The sequence below is a fragment of the Sylvia atricapilla genome, chromosome 5, assembly GCF_009819655.1.
Source record: "Sylvia atricapilla isolate bSylAtr1 chromosome 5, bSylAtr1.pri, whole genome shotgun sequence".
NCBI lineage: Eukaryota > Metazoa > Chordata > Aves > Passeriformes > Sylviidae > Sylvia > Sylvia atricapilla.
This window is the reverse complement of record NC_089144.1, coordinates 23,119,715-23,142,312: the sequence shown is the minus strand read 5'-3', so window position 1 is coordinate 23,142,312 and position 22,598 is coordinate 23,119,715. Positions and strand designations below refer to the sequence as shown.

The following is a 22,598-nucleotide window of genomic DNA, read 5'->3' as shown; positions in this document are numbered from 1 at the left end:
CCCAGGGCCAGGGCACCCCTGGCAGTGTCCAGGGCCAGGTTGGACACTGGGGCTGGGAGCAGCCTGGGACAGTGGGAGGTGTCCCTGCCATGGAACTGGATGAGACTTAAGGTCCTTCCCACGCAAACCACTCCACAATTCCCAGCACCCCCCACAGGAGCCAGAGCTGTTCCAGCCCTCTTTCCTCCAGACTCCAACCTGGAGGTAGTGTCCAGCCAGGAGAGAGTGTGCAATCACTTTAGAAACATCCGATACCTTAAATTATTCCACAAACATCGATTTCACACCATTAACAATTCTCCAGCTCCCTCCAGGTTCGGAGGCAGCTTCATTCTTGCCTGGAAGCGTCAGCTGAGGCTTCCAAGAGCTTTTCACTGTGGGAATAATTTATAAATCCAGCAGCTTTACAGCACCAGAAAACCCTTGGTGCTCCAAAGCCCTGCAAAGGCAGGGACAGAGCAGGCACAAGGCCACACAACCTGCCAGGACCTGGAGCTGCTGCCAAGGGCACTTGGAGCCGAGCTCTGATCCCCACCCAGAGCTGCTGCAGCACAGGCAAAGGAGGCCCAGCCCAGCACGGAGCAGGATGCTGATGGGGCTCTTGGAAGGAGGCAGGAGCCATGAATCCCTGCAGCAGCATCAAACAGGGATTGGGAAATGCTCTGCAAGCACTGGGAGAGATTGCATCAACCAAAGCCAACCAACGCAGCGGGGAGCGGCGCCAGCAACCCCTGCCCCATCCCTGAAAGCACCCCAGGCCAGGCTGGACAGGGCTGGGAGCAGCCTGGGACAGTGGGAGGTGTCCCTGCCATGGCAGGGGTGGCACTGGAGGGGCTCTGAGCTCCCTTCCCACCCAAACAACTCCGGGATTCCCTGATCCTCCAGTCATGCTCTGTCCTAGCTGGCTCCTGCCCAGGCCATGGGACACAGCCAGGGCAGGGGGGGCACTGCAGGGTTGGCAGAGCCGGGGGGGCAGGAGGCCGATGGGCCCTGGGCTGTGGCACCCCAGGGTGGGCACGCCCCAGGGCAGGGACTGTCCCCTCTGCTGGCCCTGCTGAGGGACCCCCTGGAATCCTGGGGGCAGCTCTGGAGAGCCCTGGAGGGGCTGGAGTGTGTGCAGGGAACGGAGCTGGGAAGGGTCTGGAGCCCCAGGAGGGGCTGAGGGAGCTGGGAAAGGGGCTGAGCCTGGAGAAAAGGGGGACCAGGGGGGACCTTGTGGCTCTGCACAAGTCCCTGCCAGGAGGGGACAGCCGGGGGGTCGGGCTGTGCTGCCAGGGAACAGGGACAGGAGGAGAGGGAACGGCCTCAGGCTGGGCCAGGGGAGCCTCAGGGTGGATTCTGGAGAATTCCCTCCTGGAAAGGGCTGTGCAGCCCTGGCACAGGAGTGGAGTCCCCACCCCTGCAGGGATATCAAGCTGTGTGGATGTGGCACTTGGGGACACAGGCAGTGGTGGCCTTGGCAGTGCTGGGAATGGTTGGATTCAATGGTCTGGGAGGGCTTTTCCAACCTGACTGACTCCATGGTGTCAGAAGAAAACAGCCTATCCCCATGGGAGACCCGTGCAGGACATTCCCACGCCCATGGAGCCGGCGGAATTTGGCACAGCAGCCGCTGCCAGCCCAGGTGTGCCGGAACCAGGGACCAAGGACCAAACCTGCCATATCCAGCTGCTGGGACAAACCAAGGGGGGCACTCAGGATCAAAGCCTGGCACTGGGGCTCCAGCAGCTCCCCCTGGACTTCCCCAGGATGCGGAGCTGGGCCTGAGCCAGGCCAGGCTGCAGCACCTGCCCCGCATGGCACCGGCACTGGGCAGGAAACTTCGGGGGCAGGAAAAGCCTGTGGGAACACAGCCCGAGGCTGAGGCTGCCAGGGAGCTCCCAGGGCACCACAGCTCCCAGCCACAGGCCGTGTCACACCAGGGGACACCCATCCCATCCCCAAGCCCCTCCGACCACCTCCTGTCATCCCTCCAGTCATGGCCAGGAGCTGCATCCCCTTTCCTACACCTGCACCGAAATCCCAGACTGATTTGGGTGGGAAGGGACCCCAAAGCCCCTCCAGAGCCACCCCTGCCATGGCAGGGACACCTCCCACTGTCCCAGGCTGCTCCCAGCCCCAGTGTCCAGCCTGGCCTTGGACACTGCCAGGGATCCAGGGGCAGCCACAGCTGCTCTGCCAATTCCAGCCCAGCCAGGAATTCCCAATGTCCCATCCAGCCGTGCCCTGTGGCAGTGGGAAGCCATTCCCTGTGTCCTGTCCCTGCAGGCCTTGTCCCCAGCCCCTCTGCAGCTCTCCTGGAGCCCTTTTAGGGGCACTGGGCACTCTGGGACAGCGGGAAGTGTCCCTGCCATGGCAGGGGTGGCGCTGGATGGGCTTTAAGGTCCCTTCCTGCCAAACCATTCCACGATTCTCGGACGTGTCACACCAACCTGAGGACAACTAGCCCGTCCTTCACCCCTCTGTCCACCAGGAATCATCACCTGAGCGGGGAGCTGGGCTATTCCAGCCCTGGCCCTCAGCTCCTCCCTCCCAAAGAGCAGGAACGAGGCACAGACAGGGATGAGCCATCCCATCCCGGCCCTGCAGCCCCCACCCCCAAGCCCACCCAGAACAACACCCGAGTGTCTGGTGGGGGACAAAGGGGCCTCTGTTCCCTGTGACGTGTCCCCGCCGGGGGCACGGAGAATGGCTTTTCTATGGAGGGAACAAAGGGGCTGTTTGTGGGGCTGGGGGTGGCCAGGAAAGCCCACCCTGCCCAGGGCCAGCCCTGTCCCCACTGCTGGCCACCAGCATGGCATGGGACAGCCCCGTCCTCACCAGCACCAACGGTAGGTGCTGGCAGCTCCCTGTGCCAATCCCAAAATCCCTGAGGCCGGAAAAGCCCTCTGGGATCACCGAGTCCCAGCTGTGCCTGATGCCCACCTCGTCCCCAGCCCAGAGCCCTGAGTGCCACCTCCAGGAATTCCCTGGACACCTCCAGGGATGGGGACTCCAGACCTCCCTGTCCCATGGAGAAATTCTTCCTGAAGTGGCCCTTACTGGACCCCAGTTTCCCTTCCCTCCTGGTGGCATGGCTGCTGTGCCCCTCAGAACGGGGCAAGCAAATGCAAAATCTCAAGGAGTAATATCCCACTCGTGGCTCTCTCCATGCTTCAGTGCAATCCCATGAGACAAGAGGCTTGGGAATGACAAAGCCCTTCCCAGACAGCAGGAACTCCTGCAGGAGCAGGGTGACAGGGACACCTCTGGCTCAGCCAAAGCGATTTGGAGGGGATTTAGGGCAAAAGTCTCCACAAAGTCACGCCCGAAACAGCAATTCCTGTCCTGAATGCAGCTAAAAAAAAGGGGGAAAGTTAGGAACAAACGCCCATTCCGTGCTTAATGGTCAGCTGGGTGATGTCTGAGGATGCGCTTGACCTGCTGGACACAGGGAAAATAAGGATCACCCAGGGAAGATAAGGATCAGCCACAGCCTGGGACACAGGGCTGGGTGAGGAAGGAAACTGTCTGCATGCAATTCCAGGCTGGAAAAACTCCATCCAGCCATGGCACGCTTCCCACGGAAGGCAAACCCCTCCAGGCTGGGGTCACTCACTCCCAGTTACAACATCCCGGAGCAGCACAGGGGGCTGTCAGTGCCTGGGCACTCCCAGCATGGCACTTCCGTGGAGCATGGCTCTCATTCCCTACAGATTTCAAGGAGCAATGGCTTTGGGAGGCTCTGGAAGAGCCTCACGGCCAAGGGCTGTTGGTAGGAAGATGAAGTGAGGCAGGTGAGGAGGGGTCAGAGCTGATCCCCCTCACCCTGGCTCACACCACTCCTGTTCTGAGATGTCATTATTCCTCAAACCTCTTCCTAATCCCTCTCAATCCAAATGCTGCAGAAAGCAGCATCCTGCCCTGGGCCCTGCAGGGACTTGGGGGTGCAGACTCCCAGGAATCAGGAACGCTGGCAAATCCTTGCCACAACGTGTGGCTGGAAAACCCCAGGAGCCTTTGGAATGTGGGGTTCTCCGCTCTCCCACCACCCCAGATCCTGCAGGAAGGTGCACTTGGGTCCTGCCCATGCCCCAGGGGTCAGGGAAGATCCAGGGATCGGGAAATGGTGGGTGAAGAGGGAGCAGCCCAGCCTGGAATCCCTGCTGCCCTGGCAGGGGACAGATCCTGGAAGATTCCCACCATCTCCATACAAAGCTGGGGCTGGGAGCAGGCTCGGCACAGCCCGGGTAGAGCCCGGCTGTTCCCTGACCCCATTCCAAGGGAGAGCCGTGTTTATCTTTGGAAACATTAAAGCAGAAGAGGAAGTAATTGAATTAAAAAACCCCGCCTGCTTCCGAGAGCCGGGCGCAGGAAAGCGCTGCCGGCCCCGAGCGTTCCTGGCAGCGGCACACGGCCCCGCAGCTGCCACGGCTCGCCCGGGGCTGCAGCAGGAAGTTCGTCCATAAATCCCTGGGGGACACGGCCCCACAGCCCCTCAGACCACCACCCACTCGGGGCAGGAGCTGGGGGACCCCTCTGGAGGAGCCCTCCAGGAAAAGTGGAAGTTCTGAGGGCCCAGGAGATGCTTGAAGGGATCCCAGGTGACCTCTGAAGGTCCCTTTGGATCTCAGATCCTCTGGGATTCTACCAAGAGCAGCCAGGTGACAATGACACCCAGCTGGGGGGAGAATGTCCAGGAGGGGCTCCAGGAGAGCTGCAGAGGGACTGGGGACAAGGCCTGCAGGGACAGGACACAGGGAATGGCTTCCCACTGCGAAAGAGGAGATTTGGGTGGGATACTGGGAAAGAATTCCTGGCTGGGCTGGAATTGCCAGAGCAGCTGTGGCTGCCCCTGGATCCCCGGCAGCGGCCAAGGCCAGGCTGGACACTGGGGCTGGGAGCAGCCTGGGACAGTGGGAGGTGTCCCTGCCACGGCAGGGGTGGCACTGGAGGGGCTCTGGGGTCCCTTCCCACCCAGCCCATTCCATGCCTCCCTGATTCCATGACTGGAGCAGAGTGGGTTCTGCGGCTCAGTTCCCTGGAGAGGAGGATCCCAGTGCCTATTGTGAACGCTGGTGTCTGGCGTGGTCCTGTGGGCAGAGCTGCTAAAAGTGTTTTGGGGATGAACCTCTGCTATTTTTACCTGATGCCAAATTCCAGCTGCTTCCCTGGGGAGCCATTCCCAGCTCCACTGGCACCCCGGGTGATAATTATGGGGCTGCCAACATTTACTCACAGCCTAAAAACAGCCCCGGCTGCTCCCGAGGCCCCTCCTGCCCTGTGGGAAAACGTGGGAATTACGAAATGGTTTGGGTTGAAGGAACCCCAGAGCCCCTCCAGAGCCACCCCTGCCATGGCAGGGACACCTCCCACTGTCCCAGGCTGCTCCCAGCCCCAGTGTCCAGCCTGGCCTTGGCCACTGCCAGGGATCCAGGGGCAGCCACAGCTGCTCTGGCAATTCCAGTTCCCAAGATCCCATCCAGCCCTGCCCTGTGGCAGTGGGAAGTCGTTCTCCTGGAGCCCCTTCAGGCCCTGCAAGCGGCTCCGAGGTTTCCCTGGAGCCGCCTCCTCTCCAAAGCTGGGCATCCCCAGCTCTTCCAGCCTGGATCCAGAGCAGAGCTGTTCCCAAAAGGGATGCAGAGGGGCAGGATCCAGCCACAGAGCAGCTCCAGAACAAAAGGCCTCAGTGCCAGCACTGGTCCTGTCCATGCTGGGCAATCCCTGCAGGGCAGCCAAGAACAGAGGGAAACCCCAACCCCAAATCCCAGCCACGGCTGCTCCTCACACGTGGGTGCCCACATCCCTCCCTGCTCCATCCTGCCAGGGTACAGAAAACGATCCAAGCCCTGCCTCAGTTTGTCTCGACCCTGCAGGGATCATTTCCACCCAGCCTCTGCCAGCACCAACATCTCCCACAAGGGCAGAAGGAGCTTTTGTTCCCTGTGTCCCACACAGGCAGTGGCTGCAGGGACAGAGCTGTCCCAGAGAGTGGCACATGCAGGAGAGAAGCTCTGCAGGACAGGAATGACAGGGTAGGACTGGAGAAGAGGGAATTGGGTCAAGTTCCACAGGGGTCTCAGCAGTGCCAGAGCCACCAGGACTGAAATGGGAGGAGATGTCCCATCAATATGAGAAGTTTGAGAATTCCCTGAGAACAGCACCGACCCTGTCCCCAGGTGCTTTGTCATCCACTTTGAAATCTCTGCAGGGACGGAGACCCCGCCACTGACCCTGGGCAGCTCATTCCAATGCCTGACCCCCCTTTCCATGAAGTAATTTCCCCTAAAATCCCATCTAAACCTCCCCTGGCCCAGCCTGAGGCCGTTCCCTCTCCTCCTGTCCCTGTTCCCTGGCAGCACAGCCCGACCCCCTGGCTGTCCCCTCCTGGCAGGGACTTGTGCAGAGCCACAAGGTCCCCCCTGGTCCCCCTTTTCTCCAGGCTCAGCCCCTTCCCAGCTCACTCAGCTGCAGAAGGGAATCCCCTCCGTGAGGGAGGGCCCTCAGCAGGGATCTGACTCTGCTGGGGCAGCAGAAGAGCCGAGGGTGCAGGAGGAAGAGGCTGAAGCCAAGGGGAACTGAAACCCCACCGACCACAGACTGCTCTGGGATGGGGAAATGACCCTGCTCTGGAGCTCTCAGCTTCCTCATCGGCATCTCCCAAGGAACCAGGGAATTTTCTGAAGCAGGTACAGCTCCCATGGAGCACCTGGAGGCCGGAGCTGTCCCTCAGCCTGACCCTACAGCCTGGAGAGGAGCCCAGCTCTCTCCAACCTCGGAAATGCCAATCCCTGCCCCCCCAAACCCCTGGCACACGAGCCCAGAGGGTCCAGCCACGGTCTCAGCCCTGACCCAGTGACCTGGAGCAGCTCCTCACCTCTAATCCTTGGGAATGAGCACGGAGATGGGAATGGAAGCAGTAGGGAGTGCTGCCAGCTCTGAGCCCGGCCGGGGGAATTACCAGGATTAGCACATTCCCAGCAGCTCAGGCTACTGCTCCCAATGCACCCCACCAACATCCAGCCCCCCAAACCCACCTCATCCCTCCACATGGACTATCTGGGAAGGCTGGGACAGGCTGCGGTGAGTCCCAAGGTCATGGAGCCAAGTGTTCTTCCCCAGAGGGTGCTGGCACTGCCCAGACTCCCCAGGGAATGGGCACGGCCCCGGGGCTGCCAGAGCTCTGCTCCCAGGTATGGACAGGCTGGGATTGTTGGGGTGTCTGTGCAGGGCCAGGAGCTGCATCCATGATCCCTGTGGGGCACTACAGCTCAGCATGTCCCAGCATTCAAGGTGCCACCTCCAGACCTGTCCCTGGAGCTGCTGCCAACATGGCTCAGGTCCAGCTGTGCCAGAACCGGGACCAGCGACTCCTGACAGCTCTTGTAGCAGGACACAGGGCCCTTCCCAGCTTATCCCAGGGGTTCGAGCTGAACAGGGGAGATTTAGATGGGATATTGGGAAGAAATCAATACAAAACATCACTTGAAATTCCCCCTTTTAGTGGAAGTTCCTGGAGGATACAGTTTGCCAAGTGGAGAGAGACTGGGGACAAGGCCTGCAGGGATAGGACACAGGGAATGGCTTCCCACTGCCACAGGGCAGGGATGGATGGGACACTGGGAATTGGGAATTCCTGCCTGGGCTGGAATTGGCAGAGCAGCTGTGGCTGCCCCTGGATCCCTGGAATGTCCAAGGCCAGGCTGGACACTGGGGCTGGGAGCAGCCTGGGACAGTGGGAGGTGTCCCTGCCATGGCAGGGGTGGCACTGGAGCGGCTCTGAGGTCCTTTCCCACCCAACCCATTCCAGGACTCCATGACCCCAAGGAACACCCACAGCTGGGCCTGGGGCAGAGGCTCTGTTTGCTGGGAAGAGCTGGGAAACAGCTCCATGGGATCCTTCCCAGAAGGAAACACAGCTCTGCTCCTCCACCCAAAGCCAACAGAGCCGGGCAGGGGCTGGGCCCTCAGCCCAGGAGCCGCCCTGGAAGGGATGCTGGGGAGCAGAGGACAAGGTTGGAAGGGGTTTCATGTGACCTGAGGAGCTCCTCCAACTCCAGCAGCCTAAAATCCCCCAATTCCCAAAAGAACTCAGCTGAAATCCTTGGATTACTTTGACTTTGAGGAAGACAGGGAAGCCTCACTGGAGTCAGGAGGATGAATTCCCCATTCTGTGGAGGAGAATCCAGCTGGAGCAGGAGTGCTCCTCACGGATGTGCCTGGCACATTCCACACATGGAGCTTCCAGCCTTGGAATGACAGCTCAGACCTGAGAGAGCAAACATTCACCTCTGCTGCTGCTCTGCCAGGAAAACTGAGAATCAGGGCATCCTGGAATAGGTTGGGTGGGAAGGGACCCCAAAGCCCCTCCAGTGCCACCCCTGCCGTGGCAGGGACACCTCCCACTGTCCCAGGTGCTTGGCCACGGCCACCTCTCTGCCCCAACAGCTTCACTTCCCGCACAGCAAACCCTGAGTTCCCTGCAAAGACAAAAACACTTGGAATTTGACCCAAATAAATCCCATGTCTGGCGTAGGTTTAGGTTTTTCCAAACCCTCAACAAGTGACTGACCCTCCGTTCAGCCAAACGCAGGAAAAACATCTTGGGATTTACCAAGCTGGACAAAAAAAACCCAACCCTTAAAGAGTTCAGCAATAAAATAAACAACCCCAAACCACCGAGACGATACCCGAGCGGTAAAACCAAGTCAGACATGGGGTAAAGGTCAGGGAAAAACGAGCAACAAACTATTGAAAAATACAAAAAAAAAATTAAAGGGGGGAATTAATGATAAATTTGACAGAAACACGGAAAATTCAAACATTTTCTCCAATGCCAGCTTCCTGTCCCACTCGGATTTTCAGGAATATTGTGTGATGCCCGTGCTGACCCTGTCCTCCCGGGGATTTCAGCAGCACAGCTGCTTCCAGACACAGCAGTCCCAAGAAAGAAAACACCCAGAACCCCCCAAACCACCAGGTAATGGGCAGAAAATCAGGCAAACACACCATAAACATTCCAAACTTGGACATGGATTAAGGATTAAGGCTGTTTTGGATGCACAGACCTCAGGGGAGGAAGGACAGGACCCCATCCCAGAGCAGAAGCAACATTCCCAGCGCCAGACAGGCCTCAGGATAATCCCTGCGTGGGCACACAGGGCTGGGATAAATCCAGGGCTGGGAGAAATCCCACAGACACATCCCAGGCCTGCCCAGGACTGCTGGAAACATGGAGTGAGCACACAGGGAATGGGAACCCACCACTGATCCCAAAAACACTGATCTGGCCAAATAGCGGTGCCAAGAGGATTCCGGGGTGATGTGGCTCAGGACAGAGGCACGGCTCCATGGCCAGGTGGACACCACTGAGAGGAGAGAGGGAGGACACGGACACTCCTGACAGGAATACCTGCTTCAGCTGGGAAGTGGGGAAAATGCCCCAAATTGGACTCCAATCTGTCCAGAATGAGACAAAGAGCACTGGGACTGCACTGAATGAGCCCAGCACCTCCCCCCTCCCTCCTTCCCTCCCATCCCAAACTGCAGCAGGAGCTGGGGTGAGCCCAGCACGTCCCTGTCCCTCGCTCCAGACCCAGGGAGAAGAGTCCACACTTTCCATCAAACATTTCTGGGAAAAGCTCCAAGAGCTGTGAGCAGCTCCTGACCCTGCACATTGCTCCAGAGCTCCTTCCTCATCCTCCATTTGCCCAAAGCCAAGGCCAGGAGATGGGGTTTTGCTTTTGGGGTGCTGCATGGTGACATTCCCACCTTGTCCCCCTTTCGCAGGCACTCCCTTCCAGCCACCCCAGTGCTTGGGAAATTCCACAAACCCCAAAGCCCTCATGGGCTGGGATGTGGCAGCAGAGCCAAGGAAAATAATGTGCAATAATCCCACTGAAATGATTTCAGGGATTATTATGGCTGCAAGAGGGAAGCCATTCCCTGTGTCCTCTCCCTGCAGGCCTTGTCCCCAGTCCCTCTCCAGCTCTCTCGGAGCCCCTTTAGGCCCTGGAACCCCTTAGGCCACAAGGTCTCCCCTGAGCGCCCCTGGAGCTTTCCCTTCTCCAGAGGAACATTCCCAGCTCTCCCAGCCTGGCTGGCGACACTGTCACTGTCCCTCAGACAAGCTTTGAGTGGCTCAGGAGGATTTATCTCAGGTTATCCTGGGAATTCCTGTGTGCCAAAGCTTGGGCTCTGCTCCCAGAACTGGCACCTGGCACTGCAGGAATGTTCCCTAAATGGAATTTGGAACCTTCAAGGGTCTGGGTCCTTCCTGAGTCTGAGACAACAGAGGCAGCAGAACCCCCTGGACACTGCCAGGGAGCTCTGGAAGGGTCTGGAGCCCCGGGAGGGGCTGAGAGAGCTGGGGAAGGGGCTGAGCCTGGAGAAAAGGGGGACCAGGGGGGACCTTGTGGCTCTGCACAAGTCCCTGCCAGGAGGGGACAGCCGGGGGGTCGGGCTGTGCTGCCAGGGAACAGGGACAGGAGGAGAGGGAACGGCCTCAGGCTGGGCCAGGGGAGCCTCAGGGTGGACAGCAGCAGGAATTTCCCCATGGAAAGGGTGCTCAGGCCGTGGCAGGGGCTGCCCAGGGCAGTTTGGAGTCCCCATCCCTGGAGGGATTTGAAATCCATGTGGATGTGGCACTTGGGGACAGGGTCAGTGGTGTCCTTGGCACAGCTGGGAATGGTTGGACTTAATGAGCTCCAAGGGATTTTCCATCCCAAACAATTCCATGATTCAACTACAAACACCCAATGGAGCAGAGAAACACAAGGGCTGCACGTGGGGGGCAGGTGGAGCAGCTGCACTCAGGTGAGCTCCTCGCAGGTACAAACACGCCCAGGTGAGCTCCCTCTGTGCCTGAACCACACTGCCCAGCCCCCAGCACTGGGCTGGAATTGCCAGAGCAGCTGTGGCTGCCCCTGGATCCCTGGCAGTGTCCAAGGCCAGGCTGGACACTGGGGCTGGGAGCAGCCTGGGACAGTGGGAGGTGTCCCTGCCGTGGCAGGGGTGCCACTGGAGGGGCTTTGGGGTCCCTTCCCACACAACCCGTTCCATGAATCCATGTCACTGCTCTGACATGGTTCTGTCCCCTCCTGGGGGTCCCTGCCCAGGGCTGAGCCCCTTCACGCTCCCTCCCCCTGTCCCCATCACCATCTCAGCACCACCTCCAGCCCCATCTCAGCCAGGAAACCCTGATAAATCCCAGGATTTACTTGGAGCCTGGCAGTCTCCATCTGGCAGAAGAGCTGCAAATCCCACACCAGCCTTGCCTGCGAACCGGACAGGTCCCCCAGGCTGGCACAGGTCCCCCAGGCCACCCCAGCAAGTCCCCAGGTGCTGCCTTAGGGAGCCACAGGCCCCTCCTCCGCCCCCAGCTCTAGGGCAGGACACGTTCCCTTCCCTCCCTTTCCACCCTGGGAATTCTGTCCTGTCCCCCATCCATCCTTCCCCACCGTGCCAGCTGTGCTGCCAGCTGCTCTGCCCTGCAGCATTCCCAGGAATGCCAGCAATTTGGGGTCAAATCCTTAATAAGGATGTGCCCAGTTCCATGGGCTGACAACACCAGGAAAAACGGCGACTGGTTTGGGGCAGGTGGGGCTGTTTGGTTTTAGGGTTTTTTGTTGTTTTTTTTATAACTCCACAAGGATATGGATCCCCCTGGAGCTGCATCCAGTGCTCCCAGTGGGACACAGACTGGAATTTCACCTCTCAAACTGGAACTGCCTCCTTGGTCAGGACATCAGCCCCACATCCCTGCAGCCCCATCCCCTCTCCCCACGGAGATGAGCCCTCCACCTCCTCTCCCTCACCACCACACCCTCTCCAGACTTCCCCTCCTCGGATGCTTCCTTCTCCCACTCCCTGCGGGCTCAGGAACGCCGGCGCACGAGGTGTGAAGGAGAATTTCCCCTTTTATGGTGAAAGGCAGCAAATCCCAGCTGGGGGAGCTGCCCCCAGCCCCGCTCCTCTCCCCACGCCCCACCACCGTCCCCAGGATGGGCTCCACAGCTCCCAGCTGCTCCCTCCGCTTCCCCCCGCGCTTCCTACGGGCTCTGGAGCCGGGAACAGATTTCTCCCGGCATGACTCAGAGGATCCCAGCCCTGTGCCTGTCTCATGACTTCAGCCCGGCAGGCTCCAGGCTGGATTTCTGGATTTCTGGTGCTGCCGATTCATCCCCGCGTGCCGGGGATGACGGATCACATTCCTCCTGCCTGGCCCGCTGCCACCTGCATCCCTCCCAGCCAGGAGGAACGCCTGACACACGCTCGGGGATGCTCGGGAAGGCCTTGGGGAATCAGGAGCCGCTTTTTCTCGGGAAAAGACTTGCCTGGAAAGGCCAAACTGCCATCAGGGAGTCCTGGAATGGTTTGGGTGGGAAGGGACCTCCAAGTCCACCCAGTGCCACCCCTGCCATGGCAGGGACACCTCCTGCTGTCCCCAGCCCCAGTGTCCAGCCTGGCCTTGGGCACTGCCAGGGATGCGGATGAAGGAAGGAGCTCCAGCAGCTCTTGGAGCTGCTCCTTGAAACCAGACGTGGATCCCAAACACAGCAAACCCCGAGTTCTGCACCAGCACTAATCGAAACTACAAAATCCCGACACCCTCGATGGAACTCCCAAGAGACCCAACACTTGTGAAAGGTCCTCGTGTAAAAACAGTGTTGCCAAGAAAACCTCGGCTCAGAGGGAGAATCCACAAGAAAATCCACATTCCCTCCTTCTGCATTAATGATGGCAAGGTGGGCACAGGTGCCCACTGTCATTTTTGGGAGGCAAAACGGAAAACAGGGATGCCACGGAGAGTGGGAAGAATGTGGATGCAGATCATGTGTGACAGGAGCAAAGCAGCCTCTGAACATGGCCCAAGCCCATCCAAACGGGAGGGAAAGAAAATGTGAAGTGAAAACACGGCCCTGAGTCAGGAGAGCCGAGAGGAACTCGGAGAGGGAGGAAGGAGAGGTTTAATGGACGGAGAAATCCCCCAGGAGAGCCCCACGCTGCTGTGTCAGGAGAGGCAGGAGTGGCTCCGGGACACCCAGGGCTGTCTGCAGTGCCACTGTCCCCTCTGCTGTGCTCCCCTGGAGAGGGACAAGGGGAACGGCCTCCACTGCCAGATGGAATTAGATGGGATATCAGGGAGAAATTCTTGGCCGTGAGGGTGCTGAGGCACTGCCACACTGCGCCAGGGCTGCACCACCCTCTCCAGGAGGAAATCCCTCCTGATGTCCAACCCTGAAGCCATCCCCTCTCCTGTCCCTGTCAGCAGAGCAGATCCCACCTGGATCTGGGAGCTGTAGGAAACCACCTTGCTGGGCTCTTCAAACATCCCTGCAGGAATTCCCACCCCCAGGAACACCTGCCACAGCCCCAGGTGGAGTGAGAGCAGACAATTCCTGCAGGAATCTGCCGGGCTCCCACTGCTCCCAGGAGGAATCACACCAGCAAATTTCACTGTTTGCCCCTTTCTGCATTCCAAGAGTGCTTTTATCTAAGAATTTAGGCAGAGTTTCTTAGAATAAAATAAATAGGAGAATACATTCTTTACTCCAGGTCTGAAAAACAGATCCTGTAGATAAAAGGTACAAGGTCTGACCCAACCTGTCAGTGTCCCTTTAAATACAGGTCCCTGAGCTCACCTTGATCCCATCCAAGAGCTTATCCCTGTCCTTTCCAATCACCTGCCTGTCCCGAGGGGCCCAGCTGCCACTCGCTGGGCTCATCCCTGGAATCATCCCGAGGGAAGCCACCACAGCCACAGCTCTGCTCATCCCCAAACCCAGCCCGTGGCACATCCCTGCTGGGGCTGGGTGAGGCTGAAGCCACCCATTGTCCCCGGCCAGGCCGTGACAGAGCTGCTGTGTTAGAGGGACAGCAGGGCAGTGTCCCCACAGCTGGGGCCCAGCCCTGTGTCCCCAGAGCCCTACAGAGGGACAGCGAGGCCGCAGCAGCGTTACCTGCCCATGGTTCCAGCTCCTTCTCTCCCCTTGGAGAGCTCAGTGCCAGCTTTCCCTGCTGAGGGACAGAAAAGCTGGCAGGTGATGGTGCAGATGAACACCCAGCTGGCATTTCCCCACGCCTGGCTGGGCATCCTGACGGGAATTCGCCGCAGGGCTGGGACTGCAGGTATCTCAACACCACCAAACACCAGGGCAAGGCCCTAAAACCAGGCCAGAGGCTCTTCCCACATGAACGAGCAGCTTCGGAGCAGAGCTGACTCGGAATCAGGGAAATGTTTGGGGTGGAAAAGCATCGACTCTGACCATTCCCAGCACTGCCAAGGCCACCACTGCCCGTGTCCCCAGGTGACTCCACCCCTGCTCTGTGCCAGGGCTGCACAGCCCTTTCCAGGAGGGAATTCCTTAAAATCTACCCTGAGCCTCCCCAAGGCCATTCCCTCTCCTCCTGTCCCTGTTCCCTGGCAGCACAGCCCGACCCCCCGGCTGTCCCCTCCTGGCAGGGACTTGTGCAGGGCCACAAGGTCCCCCCTGCTCCCCCTTTTCTCCAGGCTCAGCCCCTTCCCAGCTCCACTCCCTGCCCTGGACAGGAGCTCTGGGGGCTTTGGGAGGGACAATGTGCACGAAGCCGTTGTCACTGTTCCCGTGGTTGCAGGGCCAAGCCCCTCAGAGCATCCAGGCTGGGATCAGAAGCTGATCAGACCAGCACAACCACAGCCCTGCCCTGGGGAGGCTGTGACAGTGACAAGACAGAAGTGGCCTTATCTGGGCCATCAGCAGAGCCCCGGCTGGGGCAGGAAGGTGCAGCAGAGCTGAGGAGAAGCTGCTTTGCTGCACTTCCTGCAGCTCCCCGCAGAAACACCTCAGCTGCACACGCACCACACGCGGCTCTTCCTCCCCAAAAAAGCCCCTGCTGCCGCCACATCTCCACCAAACAGCTCAGACACACGAAAACAACGTGCTTTAAAATGCAAAAACGTGCCTTAAAAATGCAAAAATGACGCTCAAGACTCTGTGGATGCCTGCGAGGAGGCCCCGGGAGCTGCCAAACGTGCGGCTGCTCCCTGCCAGGGGACACGTGGCACTGGGAGCCACTCCATAAACAAAAACCTCTGGAACTGGTGCGGGAGGAAGGCAGAAGGAGGGCGCTCACTGCTGCTCTCCACGTGCCCCTGACCCTCATCCACTGCCTGCCCTTAAACTGGTCCCCAGCCCCTTCCACAGTGTCCCAAGTGCCACCAAATCACCCCAGAGGGCCCCAGCAGTCCCTAAATCCTTCCACAGGGTCCCAGCAGCCCCCAAATCACCCCACAGGGTCCCAACAGTCCCCAAGGACCCTCTGAGGGGGTCCCAGCAGCCCCCAAACCCTCCTGGGCTCCCCTGGCACCAGCTGCCACCCCAGAAGGGACGAGGACGCTGCAGATAAAAGCATCATTCCCAGGAGCAGGAATTCCCTGCCCCGAGGCCGGCAGGCTCTCCTTGGCCACAATAGCAGCATTTAGTGGTCAGGAGCTCTGGAGCCACAGAAGGAGCAGAGCAGCCCTGGAGGCACCAGAGGAGGGAGAAAAGCTCCTGAGATCCCGTCCAATCCCACCGGATCATCCCCCAGGTGCCGCAGGGAGCCAAAGCAAAGGGGTTTCCGGGGTTAACTCCACCCCTCGAGCTCCAGGGCACCTTCCAAATGGGATTTGTTTGTGTTTTTAGCGCCCAGAAAACCGCAGCTGCTGCTCCAGCCCAGCGCCGGGAATGGGGAAAGGGAACTGGCTGCAAGGAAAGGCTTCAGATTCAGGGAAAAACACGAGCTGGGGTTAGATAGACCAGAGGGAAAAGTGTTAAATCCTCATTGGCAGCAAATAAAATATTGCCAAAAAACGGGGCAAGGATGTGGGCACAACACCTGGCTTAGGGCTGTGTGTCCACCTCACCTTCAGCCTCCTTCCCAAACAGGGACTGTCACACTCCAAGAACACCAGCCACCCTCCCTGGTCACAGCAGCAGGGAGCACTGGCAAGGAAACCCAGCTGGACACGGGAATGTGTCCAAAAGGGGAGAAATGACCAGCCCAAAGCTGCATCTCTGATTGCCCCGCTCAGGAGCTGCTCCAGGCCCAGCCTGACCCACCCCACACCGATAATAACAACGTTCATTCCCACAAGGAAAAGGAGGAACAGACAGGGGTGTGCAGGGAACAGAGCTGGGGAAGGGTCTGGAGTCCCGGGAGGGGCTGAGGGAGCTGGGAAAGGGGCTGAGCCTGGAGAAAAGGGGGACCAGGGGGGACCCTGTGGCTCTGCACAAGTCCCTGCCAGGAGGGGACAGCCGGGGGGTCGGGCTGTGCTGCCAGGGAACAGGGACAGGAGGAGAGGGAACGGCCTCAGGCTGCGCCAGGGGAAGTTTAGATAGGATTTTAGGGAAAATTCCTCATGGAAAGGGTGCTCAGGCCTTGGCAGGGGCTGCCCAGGGTGGTTTGGAGTCCCCATCCCTGGAGGGATTTAAAATCCATGTGGATGTGGCACTTGGGGTCAGTAGTGGCCTTGGCAGTGCTGGGAATGGTTGGGCTGGATGGGCTCTGAGGGGTTTTCCAACGTAAACAAGTCCACGATTCCAAGATGAATCTCTCCCCACGCACAAACACACCCTGGTGGAGCTGGAGGAGCTCAGGCCCAGCCCTGGCACTGCCCAGGGACAGCTCTGACCCTGTCACTGTCACTGTTCAGCCTCAGACTCCCGGGTGGGACCTGCAGGCACAGAGCCGCTCCTCCCGGGCAGGAGTTCAAAGGGAAGGAGAGGAGGATTAATGGAGCAGCTGGGATCAGAGGAGCCGCCGTTCCCAGGCCAGTGGATGCAGCTGGAGCAGTGGGGGCCAGCAGGAGGGGGGACCCCTGTCCCGAGGCAGCCAGGGGGATTCCATTCCCAATGGAATCAGAGAATCCCAAAATGGTCTGGGTGGGAAAGGACCTCAGAGCCCCTCCAGTGCCACCCCTGCCATGGCAGGGACACCTCCCACTGTCCCAGGCTGCTCCCAGCCCCAGTGTCCAGCCTGGCCTTGGACACTGCCAGGGATCCAGGGGCAGCCACAGCTGCTCTGCCAATTCCAGCCCAGCCAGGAATTCCCAGTTCCCAATGTCCCATCCAGCCCTGCTCTGTGGCAGTGGGAAGCCATTCCCTGTGTCCTGTCCCTCCAGGCCTTGTCCCCAGTCCCTCTGCAGCTCTCCTGGAGCCCCTTTGGGCCCTGGAATGTGCTGGAAGCTCTCCCTGGATCCTTCTCCTGTCCAGGTGAGCACCCCCAGCTCTCCCAGCCTGGATCCCTGGGAGCTGAGGGTCTCCAGCCCTGGAGTAGCTCCCTGGATTTGCCCCCTCTCACATCCCCACCTTTCCCAGCATCAGGCACGTGGCTGGGAGCAGCTCTGCACGTGGCAGGGCCATTCCAGCCTCCCTTTCACTGTGCAAATATTGACCCAGCAAACAGCTCCACCACTGCGGCCAGCCCCGGGGGCTTTTCCATGGCTGCGATTTTGCTGGATGTTCCCAGAACCCCGCTGAGTCAAACCCTGAGTCACTGGGCCACGCACGACAGAGTGACAGGGATAGGTGCCACCAGGAGAGCCAGAACCCAACCCAGGACACGGCTGGGACAGCAGCAGGATGAGCCCTGAGAGCCCTGCCCTGACCTGCAGATCCACTCCAGCTTCTCTCACCAGGAACCAGCGCCAGGACCACCTCAGGAAGGGCAGGACGTGCCCTGTCCGTACCCTGGCTCCTCACACAACCCTCACAAAAACCACCCCAAAACCTGCCCCAAACACCTCACGGAAAGAGGCAGCTCTGAGCACAGAGCAGCTTCCTCCTGCCATCCCCCTGTGCCACCCCGCTGGCTGCCCACAGAGCCACCAAGCCCCACGGCAGGTGTCTGACGAGGGGACAAACGTGGGCTGATGCTGCTCCGTGAGCACGGAAACAGAGAAACCACCAGGACTTCCCGAGCAGCCTCAGCATCCTCCACACCCAGCCTGACACCCACGGGACACCAGCAGGGACCAGTCACGGAATGGTTTGGGTGGAAAGGGACCCCAGAGCCCCTCCAGTGCCACCCCTGCCATGGCAGGGACACCTCCCACTGTCCCAGGCTGCTCCCAGCCCCAGTGTCCAGCCTGGCCTGGGGCACTGCCAGGGATCCAGGGGCAGCCACAGCTGCTCTGCCAATTCCAGCCCAGCCAGGAGTTCCCAGTTCCCAAGATCCCATCCAGCCCTGCCCTCCAGCAGCTTAAACCCTCTGGGAAATCCCAAATCGATCCCAAGCTGGGTCTTGGCTCCCATTATCCAGGCCATACCCATCCAGAGCTCCCTATCCAAAACTTTGAGACTCCTTCAGCCACATGGTTTGGAATTGAGCTGCCCTGGACTCTCAGGACATGGGGGATGCACAGGGAAAACCCCTCAGATCCCGAGATAAAAGCAGGCACAATCCCAGCTCTGGGAAGATATCATTCCCAGGTAAAACCAGGAACAATCCCAACTCTGGGAAGGTGTCATTCCCAAGGGAAAGTCAGGCCCAATCCCAGCTCTGGACAGCTGTTATCGGTCTGCAGTGATGGGAAGAGCCAGGAGAGTAAACCCCATCCATTTCCAGGGAATAATGTGAGCGATCAGCACACCATAAGACAGACACTGGCATGGAAGGATGTGATTCCCACCGCCAGGGACGTTCAGCCCCACACTTTTCCCTGGAGCCCTAGAGCAGGCTGGGTGCCTCGTACAGTGGAGGGACACAGGGATATGGTGCCAGGCAGGTGCTGTGTCCTGCTCTGCATTCCTGGACACATCCCCCACGGCTCCACAAACCAGGAAAAGCATCTGGATGCCTGCCTGGATCCTGGACACTCCGTGCAGCCGCAGCAGCTCAAGGCCCCGGTCCCACAGCCAAAGCCACAGCCCTTGAGAGAGTTCAGAGCCCTTTTCTGCCCCTGCCCAAGGAGCAGGACGTGGTCCCAGGCCCTGCACTGCAGTCCCGGGTCACAGGGGATGGGGCTGTTCCAGGAACGCCCAGGGACACGGCGGCTCCAGCAGCGGCACCCAGTGACCCCGGGGACCTGGCACGGCCCCGCTTTCGGTTTTGTTGCTACAAACTGCTCTGAGGCACAGCAATGTCTCATGGAGCCAGGCTGGGAGGGAAGGGTAGGCTCCAGGGAGAGCTCAGAGCCCTCCCCAGGGCCCCAAGGGCTCCAGGAGAGCTGCAGAGGGACTGGGGACAAGGCCTGCAGGGACAGGGCACAGGGAATGGCTTCCCATTGCCACAGGGCAGGGATGGATGGGGTCCTGGGAATTGGGAATTCCTGGCTGGGCTGGAATTGGCAGAGCAGCTGTGGCTGCCCCTGGATCCCTGGCAGTGTCCAAGGCCAGGCTGGACACTGGGGCTGGGAGCAGCCTGGGACAGTGGGAGGTGTCCCTGCCATGGCAGGGGTGGCCCTGGAGGGGCTCTGAGCTCCCTCCGTTCCCATCCCGGGACTGCCTCTCTGGACATGCTGCAGAGCCACCTCAGCTCCCACCACCCCAGACCTTTCTCTTTCACATCCCCAAGTGCAAACCCACCCCTGCCTGACCACAAATCCCACAGGCACAGAACTCCAGGGGCTCAGCAGCATCCGGGAAGGCTCCGGGGCTCCAGCCGTGCCAAGGGGCCCATCCAGCCCTGTGCAGCTCGGCCCAGCTTTGTTTACAGCCGAGGCTGAGAGGGAAGGTGCCAGCCTGGCACAGCCCAGCCTGGCACAGCCCAGCCTGGCACAGCCCACGGCTCTGCCAGAGCAGCCCAACCTGTACAGCAATTAGTCACCGGCAGATGAGCCTGCCGCCCTTCCTCCAGTATTATCTAAGCAGGAGAGGGGTGGGAAGACAGAGCTGTGAGCCGGGAATGCTGCCAGACTGATCCCAAAAATCACTGAACCCGTGCTGGTCCAGCTCTCCATCCCTGGGGACAGGCTGGCACACCCCCGGGGCCGGGGCTCAGGACAATGCTCAGACACCTCCACACAGGGATGGGAAGGGTTTGCTCTGGCTGTCAGAGATGCCACAACTCCTGGGTGCCTCATCCTGCAGAGGTCACCCCTGACTGGGCCATCCCAGCAGCCAGGAGCCTCGGGCTGGCATCTGGGACCTGTTCCTGTGTCCCTTCCCAGAGCATCCGGGACCCATCCCCTGAGGAGTTAAACCCAAAAGAAAGTGACTATTTACATCAGATTAACATGATTTGTTAAGTGTGAGCTCTTCCCAGGGGCACAGAATCATGGAGTGAAGGGACCAGAAAGTTCATCTCCATCCACCCCTGCCATGGCAGGGACACCTCCCACTGTCCCAGGCTGCTCCCAGCCCCAGTGTCCAACCTTTCCTGGGACATTCCAGGGATCCAGGGGCAGCCACAGCTGCTCTGGGAATTCTATTCCAGGGCCTGCCCACCCTCCCAGCCAGGAATTCCTTCCCAATATCCTACCTAAACCTGTTCTTCCTTCTGACTACAGCCAACCTCGTCACCTCACAGCATCATCCCTGTCCCCTGGACAAATCCCAAATGACCCCAGGCACATGTGGGACATTTCTGTCCCCTTGGAAACTCTGGCTCTGGGAGTCACAGCAAGGAACACCAGGCTGAGGGGACACCAGGTCCAAGGAACGCCAGGTCCCCGATCTCCACCAGTTCAAAACTCCAGTTTGAAGGTGCAGGTCCCAGCTGCAGCACCCTCAGGGAGGAGATGAGGAAGAGGGTGCAGGAGGAAGCCCCCTGGAAGCAGGACAGAGGGGGTACAACACCGCTCCAGCCCCCTCCCTCACCCCTGAGAGGATGTGGAGCCTGCTCCCAAATGGAATCCTGGAATCCCACCCCAGGCAGGGCCTGACACACACGAGAACTGCTCCTGCCCATCCCAGTGCCCCAGGACAGCGGGCCACTGGGGGAAAACACCTGCAATGACAGCAATAACAACAACAAACCGCCAGACCAACAGCAGAAAAGCCCTCAGGAAACACCAAACTCGGATCCAGCTCTGCTCTGTGGCATTCCTGACACACATCTCCTTCCTCCTGCCTTCCACGAGGGATCCCCGGCTGCTCCAGGCCTGGGGAGGCAGGGATGGGGCCGGGATTCATCCTGGGACAGTGGATCTGAGCCCACCTCCCGGCCTCACCAGCGTCCCCTGAGAGCTAAACCCAGGGTAGAACCAGGATTCCCCTTCCCCAGCTCCGAGCACAGCCTGGGAATGTGCCAGGCGGGAAGAGATTCTCGAGGAGAGTTCTGCTACAAAACCCTTAGAAAACCAAAGATTTTAGGTCACTTTACTCCTCTGTGACGCTGCCAAAGCTCATTTTCCCGAAAGCTGCTGGGGGCAGCAAGCAGAAGGAAACACGAGGGGAAGAGACACTAAATCCCAAACAAGGGACAGCCCGCGACCAAAACAACCAACAGCATCACCTGACGGCCAGCAGGGATGCGGGAGAGGACAGAGGAACGTGGCATCCGACAGAACCGGGGGTCAGGAGCGTCCCAGGGAGCAGGGAAGGCACGAGGGGGCTGTGAATGCCCGGGAGAGCAGGGCTGGAAGCAGGACACAGCATTCCGCGGGCCGTGGATCCCCGGGAAATGGGGCTGAGAGTACAACAGCCCATCCCAGGGGCTGTGGGTGCCCATGGAAGCAGGATTGGGAGCACCATGTCCCATCCCAGGGGCTGTGGATACATAACTCATCCCAGGGGCTGTGGATGCCCAGGGAATGGGGCTGGGGATACAACCCTCATCCCAGGGGCTGTGGATGCCCAGGGGAGCAGGGCTGGGAGCAGGACACTCCATCCCAGGGGCTGTTGGTGACCACTGGAAGGAGGATTGGGAGCACCGCGTCCCATCCCAGGGGCTGTGGGTGCGCAGGGGGAGCAGGCTCGGGGACATCGCCGGAGCACAGCCGTACCCCCGCTCCAGGGCCCAGCCGATGTTTCCGGAGCGGTGACAGCCCGCGCATGGCGGGGGAGGGGGACAGACTGAAAACACCCAAACGTGAACGCGCTGAAGCGCGCAGAGGCGGCTGCGGCTGCCGGGAGCTTCCCCGCGGCTGCTCGAAGGGGCTGAGAAGGGCCCGGTGCTGCCCGGCCCGGGACCGGCTCCAGCCCCGCAGCCCAGGGACGGCTCCGCTGCCCCATCCCGGGCTCACCCTGCACACCCGGGACGGCCCCACAGCCTCGTCCCTGCTCCAGGACCGCGCTATCCCCCCCGGGCCGGCCTCACCCAGCGGCCCCGGCCCCACACCCCCGGCCGGGGCGGCCCCGCGCGGGCCCGGCCCCCCCGCGTCCTTCTGCCGCTCACCGCGCTTGCCGGGGTCGTATCCCACAAGCACGAAGTAGTCTGCCAGGCGGGCCATGGCGGCGGGGGCGGCCCGGGCCGGCCCCGGGAGCCCCGCGAGGCCACGCTCGGCTCCTCAGGGCGCCGCCGCCCGCCCGCGCCCACCGCCCGCCGCCGCCGCCATCTTGGCCCCGCGCGCACCGCGCCTGCGCCAGCGCCGGGCGGGGCGGGGGGCGGGGCCGCGCCTCCTATTGGCCGCGGGAGGGAGTGGCCGCGCTTTCTATTGGCTGTGGCGGGAGGGGCGGGGCCCGGCGAGGAGGGGGCGGGGCTGATGCGGGGGGCTT

At 60.4% G+C, this 22,598-nt stretch overlaps 1 protein-coding gene across 3 annotated transcripts in view; it reads right to left on the bottom strand.

Annotated features, from left to right (window-relative positions):
- SBF1 (SET binding factor 1) overlaps positions 1-22,455 on the bottom strand; it is a 60,009-nt gene extending 37,554 nt beyond the window's left edge. For all 3 annotated transcript variants that reach the window (XM_066318945.1, XM_066318946.1, XM_066318947.1), the window contains exon 1: positions 22,279-22,455. In XM_066318945.1, coding sequence (XP_066175042.1) covers positions 22,279-22,333 — 55 coding nt within the window. In that variant the 5' untranslated portion in view covers positions 22,334-22,455. The remainder of the gene's footprint in view (positions 1-22,278) is intronic.
- Between the last annotated feature and the right edge of the window lie 143 nt (positions 22,456-22,598).